Source organism: Juglans regia, chromosome 6, assembly GCF_001411555.2.
Source record: "Juglans regia cultivar Chandler chromosome 6, Walnut 2.0, whole genome shotgun sequence".
Lineage (NCBI taxonomy): Eukaryota > Viridiplantae > Streptophyta > Magnoliopsida > Fagales > Juglandaceae > Juglans > Juglans regia.
Genome location: NC_049906.1, coordinates 766,476 through 777,224, shown reverse-complemented (window position 1 = coordinate 777,224; position 10,749 = coordinate 766,476). Strand labels below are relative to the sequence as shown.

General features: G+C 40.2%; 1 protein-coding gene across 1 annotated transcript; it reads left to right on the top strand.

Annotated features, from left to right (window-relative positions):
• Positions 1–217: 217 nt before the first annotated feature.
• On the top strand, positions 218–958 carry LOC118348748 (E3 ubiquitin-protein ligase RNF12-B-like). Its single transcript, XM_035691065.1, has one exon. It carries the CDS (start codon positions 218–220, stop codon positions 956–958), a length of 741 nt encoding a protein of 246 aa, XP_035546958.1.
• Positions 959–10,749: the final 9,791 nt, after the last annotated feature.

Sequence of the window (10,749 nt, the reverse complement as noted above, 5' to 3'; positions counted from 1 at the left end):
CGCGTTGCATGTCGGATGGATATACACGAACAAGAGCAATTAGGTTTAGGAAACCTAGCAGTAGTCGGTTGCTCTAATGCTATATATATGCGATGATCCGATCTCATAATTCTCACGTACGTATACATTTTTTTCATTTGGCGGCAAAGATTATTGCCTCTGATCCTTCATTCGATCTTTGAGTTCTCGTTTTTCCGGTATTGAACGAACCGAATCCATGGCTTCCCAAGCAGTGGCTTCCGAATCCTCTGGTGTGACTCTGCAAATGACGGCAAGAGAGGTGAACGGCTGGGGCAACCTCGAAATTCGCTACGTCAGTAGTCGCCGAGAACACGTGCGGACCCCCAACGGCGTCTACATCCCAATCAATGATAACTACAGCTACCATATGATACCTTCGCTTTTCATCCGAGTTCCTCCCCAGGTGGTCTCAAGCCCGGAATGGCACCGAGCCTACCTTAACTCCAAGCTCTCTTCACGGCTCAACTTCGAAAACGCACCAGTCCGCGCGACCGTGGCCGAGAATATCTCGTCATTCGCGTTGCAGCATCAGGCAGCCTCCCGGTTCAAGGGGTATTTGATGACGGTCGAGTTGAATTTCTTCCACGAGATATTTCACGAGGAGATCATCAGACCCTCTACTCCTATAACGTACTTGAGCGAAATAGGTTCGTTTTGGGAAGCCACCGTTAATGATGATGATGGGGATTTGGCACCCAATGGAGGCGCATCAAGAAGTGCGATCGTCAGATTGATGGAGAAGGGGAGCTTTGTTGCGAGCAAGAGCGATCAGGAGTTGGGAACGTGCAGCATATGTTTGGAGGAGTTTGCATCTTCGAATGGGGCAAAAGATCAGCTTCTTCGCATGGATTGCTCACATGTTTATCATCGTGCTTGTATATTGCCCTGGCTGCAGAAGTCGAAAACATGTCCAACATGCCGTCGCCAAGTGGATTGATCACTCACTTTTTTTTCTTTTCTCCCTTTTAATTACTTCAGAAACTTTGATCCATTCATGAGTCTTAATGTACATTCAATCTTGTTATCAAGTCTTTGATCCAGAAATATTGCTTCTGTTTAATTAATAGAAAATTTTGAGGAGGAGTTTTGATCTTTTATGCGTGGCGCCATGAGTAGTTCTGTTTCTTGTTTAATTTCCAGAAAAAGATATTTACAGTAGTGAATTGGGCAACCGTCGCGTAATTATTTAAAAAAAAGTAAATAAAATATGAGACTCACATAAAAAAAATTTAATTTTTTAATGATAAAATTCACTCTTTTTCAAAGGGATTACGTGACGTCTACTTATAATACTACGTAATATTATAAAGATTATTTTGTTATAAGGTATATCATCTGACGTTGATCTCCTTATAGTTTAACTTATCGGTCCATGTTTCAAAAAAAATACTTATCGGTCCAAATTCTTTTTGGAATCCATAATGATAGCAATAAAAAATATATAACGATAAAAATATATATACTTCAATTATATATAATACATTAATTGCTATAATATTGATATTATAACGTGGCCATGCATAATGACATCAATAAAAATATATATAACGATAAAAATATGTAATTATATCAATACCTTAATTAATTGGTGGACTCGTAGATTATATTTGAAAGAAAAAGTAAATAAAAAACACAAAATTAACATGGGTCAAGAACTGTATCAATGGTTTAGACCCAAAATCCGACGATCCGGATGATCAAGTCGGTTACTGTACAACGAAGGGAATCAACGTACTTAAAGCAGTGACTCAGTGAGTCGGTGAGACCAATATATATAGTACACACGTTCGTACATGCATATGCGTTTTCATATAGAGCAGTGCCTATATACAATCCTTTTTTTTTTAGGATTGTATTGCAGTGTATGAAATGATCAAATTTTCCCCATTTATAGGCTTGAATTGACTATATTATCCCTATTTCTTTTACAACCTAAAGCTAAAACAAATTGCAAATTTTTGTTTTCTCTGCCGCATGCAGCCTACAACTCAATCTCCTCCAGCATCGTTGTTTTCTCTGAATTACTTTATTGATTCCCAAAATATTGCAACTACTATTGCAACTACAGCATAGGGCTCAAGACTCAAGGAAACCCAGACTAAGTGCTATTTTCAATGCTCTTGATAGTTAACATCATAGTTATAGCCGTTATCAACAAGCTTGGGCAACTAGCAAAGGAAGGGTCTGCGGCTAGCATTAACACCTCTTATTTTTACATGGACTGCATGCGTCTTCATGAAACTTGAAAAATTGGATTTAAATTAGACCATTAGTTGTAAAACCAGGAGCAATGTATACCTGGACATGGTAACCTCCAGTGAGAGGAGCAACATTAATAGCACAGATAATTCCAACATGATAAATAATTCGCGACAGCTAAATATTGAAAGCTAAGACATTTGGTTGACCATGCTTCAAACAACAGAAAGATATTTGGGCGACGGCGATGGGGCGAGGGGGGGCGATTTCATACGTGGGGGCATTTCAATTTCATCTGGGGGATGTTTCATCGTGGGTTTTCGAAGACCAAATTTCCCTCTATTGAAACGCAGAGTTTCATTTAATAATGAAACACTGCGTTTCATTAAGCTTGCAATGCAGTCCTCGATGGGGACTGCAATAAGAATGTTCCTTTCATATATCAACTTCATTCATTTTTGGATCTCTCAGTTACTTTTCGTCCTGCTTGGTTTCATCTTTGAACTCGTGAACGTTTTGGTCCTAAAATCAATGCTAATACTACTCCTACTACTACCGGAGGTTCGATCTAGACATGATGAAAATGAGGCATGTGTTTCTGTTGAGTATTGTGGAGTCTGGTCCACATCGCTAGAGCGGAGGCAAATTAGAGAGTTTGCTCAAGATTGCTCGATAGTGAGCTCGAGTAGATGCAAGTCATAGAGTTCACTCCAGACCGCTCGACAATGAGCTCAAATGAGACACAAATTCTAGTGTTCGCTCGACTCCACTCGAGCCAATATTGATTTAGCCGTTCGCTCGAGGCACGCTTGGCATGCCATTCGAGCGAAGTACGCAGTTTTGCCAAATTAGGATTTTCAGCACCGTTTGATATATATTTATCAAGTTTGTCATATTTTGTACGACCCTTCAGCCAAATAACTGAGAGAGAACAATTGTCAAGAGTGCATATTTTGCGAGTGAACAAAAAGTCCTAGAGAGTGTGAGTTGAGATTAAGTGATTGTAATCTTCTGTTAATAAGATTTATGCAGCTCTGTGGACATAGGCAATTGGCCGAACCACGTATATTGTGAGTTGTGTGCTTGATCGTGATTGCTTTTACTTTATTTGCCATTGTTATGTGTATGTGTTTGCATAACATTTCACAAAAACTAGTATGAAGAGCTAAGGTCGGATATGAAGGAGAATGATGGCTGGAGGATTAAGTGAACGCACCCGGGATCGAGAAGTTTGACAGCACTGATTTTGGATACTGGAAGATGCAGATCGAGAACTATCTCTTTTGGAAGAGGCTCCATCTTCCATTGTTGGGAAAGAAGTCGAAGAGCATGGATGATGCTAAGTGGACCTTGTTAGATCAACAGGTTCTACGTCTTGTTCGGCTAACCTTTTCCAAAATAGTGGCACACAGTGTCAGTAAGGAGAGAACCACGATGGATCTCATGGCGAATTTGTCAGGTATGTATGAAAAACCGTTTGCAAATAGTAAGGCGCACTTGATGAAGAAATTGTTCAATCTAAAGATGTCGGATGGTATGTCTGTTGCCTAACACTTAAATGAATTCAATACAATCACAAATCATCTGTCATTTGTAGAGATTGAGTTTGACGATGAGATCTGAGCGTTGATTTTGTTGGCATCGTTGACGAATAGTTGAGAGGCAATGAGAATGGTTGTGAGTAGTTCAGCTGACAAGACGAAACTGAACTACGACGACATACGTGACAAGGTACTTGTTGAAGAGGAGCGTATGAGAGACTCGGGTGAGTCCTCAGGTTTTGAATCAGCCCTAATTGTTGATAATAGGGACAGAGGACATGACAGGTCAAACTTCAAGAGCAGATGAAAGAGCAAGACGAGGTCTAGGCAATAGATCAGGTGCTGAAGTTGTGGCAAGTCGGGCCACATGAAGAGAAACTGCATGAATCAAGAAAGTGTTGTGGATGATACTGTGAACGTAGTGACAGAAGAAATTCATGATGCTTTACTTCTTGCAGTGCATAGTCAGATTGATGATTGTGTGTTGGATTTAAGGTCTTCGGTCCATACTACCTTACATCGAGAAATCATGCAAAATTATGTTGCTAGTGATTTTGGGAGGATGTATGCAGCTGATATAGAGATATTGGATGTAGTGGGAGTGCGTGATGTCTACATCACACTTCCAAATAGGAGCGTATGGACTTTACAGTAAGTCAAACATGTTTTAGATCTGAAGAAAAATCTGATCTCTGTGGGACAACTTGATGACAACGGTTTTGCCGTAACGTTCTCTGTAGGAGCTTGGAAGATCACCAAGGGTGCGCTAGTTCTAGTGCATGGTAAGAGATCTAATTCTTTATATTTAACATCAGGATCCAGTTATGTGCAGGGCAATACAAGAGTGCAAAAAGGCAGACTTGATTGCGTAAAACATGTAAGGAAGCTAAAGAGAGTCAGCTTTGTTATTCCTCATGAAAGCCTGTGAAAGTTGGCTAAGGTATCCAAGATCGGTTCGAGACCGGATACTCCTAGTGCAGTGGGAGTTATGAGTCGCCCAGTAGATGTGCTGACTAAGAGTGATGTACATGGAAGACTTCAGTGCGTCTTCTAGTTTGAAGACGGGAGCTGTGAGCTGCAGAGATGATAGAGCTTGGCTGGAAACAGTGGCTGGCATGTGGAGGATATCATGTTTGAGGCAGAGTGTGTACCAGTCTCCAAATGGGAGAATTTTTAAGTATTGTGGAGTCTGGTCCATAGTGAGTATTGTGGAGTATTGTTGGACCAAATGCAAGTCAAAGAGTTCGCTCAAGACTGCTCGACAGTGAGCTCGAGCAGATGCAAGTCAGAGAGTTCACTCGAGACCGCTCGACAGTGAGCTCGAGCAAGACACAAACTCTAGTATTAGCTCGACACCCTACTCGAGCCAATGTTGATTTGGTTGTTCGCTCAAGCGAAGTACGCAATTTTGCCAGATTAGGGTTTCTAGTGTCGTTTAGAATATATTTACCATTTCGTCATCGGTTGGGGCTAAGCTTCTTCGGATGGAATGCTCTCACATTTATCATCCTTCTTGTATACTCCCCTGGTTGCTTGACATGTCCAATACCTTTCCCTCATGCCGACTGGATTAATGATTGAGAGATGTTCTTGCCTCCAATATTTTCTCTCTTTTTTGCTTTAGAAAATTCATTTGATTTTATTTCATAGTTCGTCATAAGTACGTGCGTACATACACTTGTGTTTCATTTGTTGAAGGGCTTGATTTGGAAGCATCAAAATCTTAAGAGTAGTGCTAGGCTGTCAGCCATCATTGATCGATGGGCGTGCGCTTAGCACAAATTCATCTTTTATTTTTTTTCATCTTTTTATTCTCATATTTTTTTTTAAATATAAAAAAATATCAATACACTCATAGTTAATTTCTTAACTATTAAGTAAAAAAAAATATTAAAAAAAACTAAAATATAAGAGGTGTCAAAATGAGATGTCAAAGTAGCACTTTCCAAATCTTAATAACGTGTTGAAGATATGATGATGATGATTGGCACCGCCTCTTTCTCTCGTATCGTGGCCTCAATGGATGGTCTCTGCCTTTTAGGGCTTATTTGAGGAGCAAGATGAGATGTGAATTTTGTGAATAATATAGTAAAATAGTTTGTAAATAATAATGTGATAGTTTGAGTTGAGTACTATATATTTTTTAGTTTTTGGGAAATGAGAGAGAAAAAGTTGAATAAAAATTATTATAAAGTTAAAATATTGTTAGAATATAGTTTTAAAATATTATTTTTGTTTAGAGATTTGAAAATTTTGAATTGTTTTTTATTTTTTGTTTAAAAGTTTGAGAAAATTGTAATGATTAGTTTGAAAATGTTGTAATGATTAATTTAAAAATATTTATATTTGAATTATGTGTAAGAAGAAGATGAGATGAGATGAAATAAGATAAGATAAGATGATATTAAAATTATATAATAAGATTTATTTTCAAATAAGGCCTAAGATGAAGTTTCTTTACCAACTTTGCATACACAGCTAGCTACCTAATAAGTCGCCGCCTCCCACCGTCGCTCTCTTAAGTTCTCGACATCTCTCCCCATCTTCTGTCCCTTTTCTCTTATATTATGTTATATCTTGTCATGACAACTTCCGAGACATCTTTTCAATTGGTCGATTCAAAGCCCACCTCCAACCTAGTACGTAGTAGTGGCGTTAAACCCAATTACTTGGGGCTATACTTTTATTTATATAAAAATTATAGATGATAATACAAAAAGAAGAAAAGAATAGATGAATTTATAGAAACATAAATATTATGAATTAACCTAGATGAGGGGTTGTTATTGTATGATCAAGAGATGTGTTTTAGATTTGTTTTCTATAATTAGTTGATGAAGATCAGGATTTTTTGAGAAATGGATAAAGATTAGTTTTGAGATTTCCTTGTATATATATGTGCCATGCATATCATGCGAGAATGCATGAGAATTACTAATCGAGGTTGGAGAGGACATCCCAAACAGTTAGCAGGCCCCACATGGGCCTAGGCCTTTGATCTAGTCTAGAGCATGTTCCATTGCTGAAAAGCTAATTATTATTAACAAGGGAATCCAGTCCACTACAAATACCAACTGGGTAACCACCCAGTGGCGATAAATGATAAAAACGGTTACCATTTGAAGTCTGGGATAAACCCCATATTGAGATTTGAATTCTGGATAACTATTATCACCTAAGGAACAAAGGCAGTTTAGGGAGCTCCATATAAGGGAGGAACCCATGTACGTAAAAGGGATCTGATTCTTTGGTATTAGAGAAATTATTTTCAGTCACTGACTTAGGCATCAGAGTCGTTCCCTCGAACCCCCAAGCCGCTTTGCTCTTTGGTTGTAGGTGATTGTGCGGCATGGTGGTAAAACACGTCCGTAACAGTTGGCGCCGTCTATGGGATCTCAAAGTCTCACACTCAGCATGATTTTCACATGCCCATCACCACACGGTCTCAGTCAACTAAAGATCATGGAGAAACTTCACAAAACATGGAGGAAAGACTTGCAGAAATGGAAGAGATAATAAAGAGGCTTATCACAGAGGTTGACTCATTGCAAAAGGAGAATTAGGCTCTCAAGTCACAAAATGGGCCGTTGGGAGAGGATGCAACACCCAGTCAGGTTGACAGGGTAGAGATGGAGGCAAACAGTGCGGGTGTTGGAAAGGGTCACCGGGTGGACGAAGAAACAAAAAAGCTGCACCTCGACGTGCGCAGCCTGATGGATAAATATGAGAAGATGGCCAAGAATATAGAAATGTCTTCCTCGGCCGACCAGCTGCTGTCCAGCAAAAATCTACCATTCTCTATAGAAATAATGGCAATGCCTTTACCTCCAAAATTCAAGTCTCGTCAGTAGATCTATATGACGGCTCCAAAGATCTCGTGGAGCATCTTGAAACTTTCAAAACCCATATGACGCTTCATGGATTCCTAGGAGAAATTGCATGTAAGGCTTTCCCTTTGACTTTAAAGGGGTCGGTGAGAGGATGGTTCGGAATACTGCAACCAGGTTTGATAGACAGTTTCAACGAATTGAGACGGTACTTCTTAACCTAATTTATGGCAAGTAGAAGGTGCAGAAGGCCAACCGCGTATTTACTGATTGTCAAACAGAGAAAGGATGGAAGCCTGAAGTTTATCTGGCTTGCTTTAAAAATAAAAGATGACAGCTAATGATCAAGACGAGAAGATTATGTTGGTAGCATTACTCGAGGGTGTTTGGCCAAGGAGCCCCTTTATGGCTGAATTGGCCAGGAAAACCCCTTCCACGCTATGAGAGTTCATGGACAGGGTCCACGATTTCGTAAATGCTGATGATACATTTATCGCCCTAAAGACCTGTGATGAAGGAAGAAGTGAATGGGAACCAGGAGGAAGGACAAAGAAGGGGGCCAGAAGGCAAGAAGAGTCCAACAGGACCAAAGGCATGATAGCAATTTGAGAAGACATAACGACGGTTATGTACACTACTCCAACACACATAACCAAGACAAAACAAAAGAAGAAGAACCAACCAACAATAACGGGCGACAAACCGAGAAGTATTGCACTTATCACAAAACAATGGGGCACAAAACCAAGAATTGCAACAACTTGAAGCGAAAAATACAAGATATGAAAGGCAATGGCGAATTAGAACGCTTGGTTGCCTAGAACATTACCCCCCACAACGTACAAACGACTGAAAAATCGAGCACACAAAATGAAGGAGTGAGAGCCCTAGGCGACGGGAATCATCGAGAAGAGAGAGGAGGTCACATGAACCTCGTGACCGAAGACCGAGAACGGATGATAACCACAAAAATTCACATTTGGGCGAAATACATACGATCGCTGGCGGATATGCAGGAGGTGGCCCGACTTCCTCAAGAAGAAAGGCATATGCTAGGTGGGTTATGTATGAAGAAATTTATAATGTGGAGAGACCCGTCAAGCAGCCTCAATTACAGACATCCCCCACAATATCTTTTGGTGACGAGGATTGTTGAGGGGTTGTATATCCCCATGATGATGCTTTGGTGGTAACAATGCTGGTGGTAAATTTTACCACAAGGAGAATAGTAATTGAAAATGGAATTTCGACGGATATCCTATTATGGGACGCTTTCAACAAGATGGGAATCAGCGTGGATCAATTAAAACCAGCACCAACTACGTTAAAAGGGTTCACTGGAGATGCATATAGCCAATGGGGTCCATTGCATTACCAGTATCTGTCGGCATAGACCCTCATGTTACCACGGCGATGACTGAGTTATTAGTGGTGAAAACTTTGTCGGCATACAATGCAATTATTGGTTGAGGCTGTCACCTCGACCTATCATCTGAAAATGAAGTTCCTGACGAGAGTTGGAATAGGCGAGGTTCGAGGTGAGCAGATCCTAGCCAGAGAGTGTTACATGCAGGAGCTTAGGCCAAGACAAGGAGAAGTCAATATTGTGGATACTGAGGAAGGGATAGTTCTCCCGCTAGCACCTCAAGTAATGATGACGAGACTAGAGACTAGAGATGAAAGTACTTTGAAGCAAGGGGAGGCAAATGAGCCCCTCGAGTTGGTCACTCTTGAGCAAGGTCACCTTGAGAGCCATGTGAAGATCAGGACTAAATTAATAAAGGAAGAAAGACAACAATTAATAAACCTCCTTTTAGATCATAAAGATGTGTTTGCAAGGAGTCATAAGGATATGCCTGGGATAGACGAGGAGATCATTGAACACAAGTTGAGTGTAGATCCAAATGTGTGAACAGTAAAACAGAAGAAAAGAAACTTCAGTATCGAGAAGTACGAGGCAATCGCTGAGGAAATGGATCGATTGCTGGCAACATGATTCATTAGAGAAGCACAATATCTGGATTGGCTATCCAACGTAGTATTGGTAAAAAAATTCAACGGGAAGTGGTGAATGTGCATGGATTTCACCAACCTCAACAAAGCTTGCCCAAAAGACAGTTTTCTGTTACCACGGATAGATTTAATAGTAAACGTAACAACAAAGCATAAGATGTTAAGCTTTATTGATGCCTACTCGGGATACAACCAAATCAGGATGAATGAGGCTGATCAAGCAAAGACTGCTTTCATAACTGACTAAGGACTATATTTCTATAAAGTGATGCCTTCAGTTTGAAAAATATTGTGGCAACCTACCAGAGGTTAGTAAACAAAATATTTAAAGGATTGGGAGAAACATGGAAGTATACGTTGATGATTTGCTGGTAATAAGTATGGAGTTTGCCTAGCATGTAGAGGACCTTAGGGAGGCTTTCCAAGTTTTGCAGCGATATCAAATGAAGCTTAACTCAACGAAGTGTGCATTCGGAGTGCAATTGGGAAAGTTTCTCGATTTTATGGTGTCAAAAAGAGGATCGAAGTAAATCCCGAGAAGCTGAGAGCAATACTAGAAATGAAGTTGCCCACGAACTTGAACGAAGTGCAGAAGCTGGGAGGAAAGATAGCAGCTCTTAATAGGTTTGTATCTCGATCAAAAAATAAATATCTTCCATTCTTTCAGGTGCTTAAGAAGGCACAAGATTGGGATGTCAAGTGCGAAGAAGCGTTCACCCAGTTAAAGGAATATTTGGTTAAACCACCATTGCCCAGCCACACCAAGCAAGGAGAATCATTATCGTTATACCTGGCAATAACCCTGGACGTTGTGTTAGCAGCCTTGGTGCGAGAGGAGGGGAAAGAAAAAAAACCCGGTTTATTATGTAAGCAGGGCCCTGAAAGGAGCTGAAATCAGGTACCCAAAAGTTGAATTAGTCGCCTTTGCCATAGTAGTAGCAGCAATGCGATTATGGCCATATTTCCAAACTCATCCGATAAAGGTGATCACCTCGTCGCCTTTACAAAAGGTGTTGCAAAAATCGAACACTTTGGAGTGGCTGGTCAAATGGTCGATTGAATTAAGTGAGTATGACATCAGTTACATACTAAAAAGTGCTGTGAAAGGACAGATCTTGGCCGACTTCGTAGTAGAATTTTCAAATTTT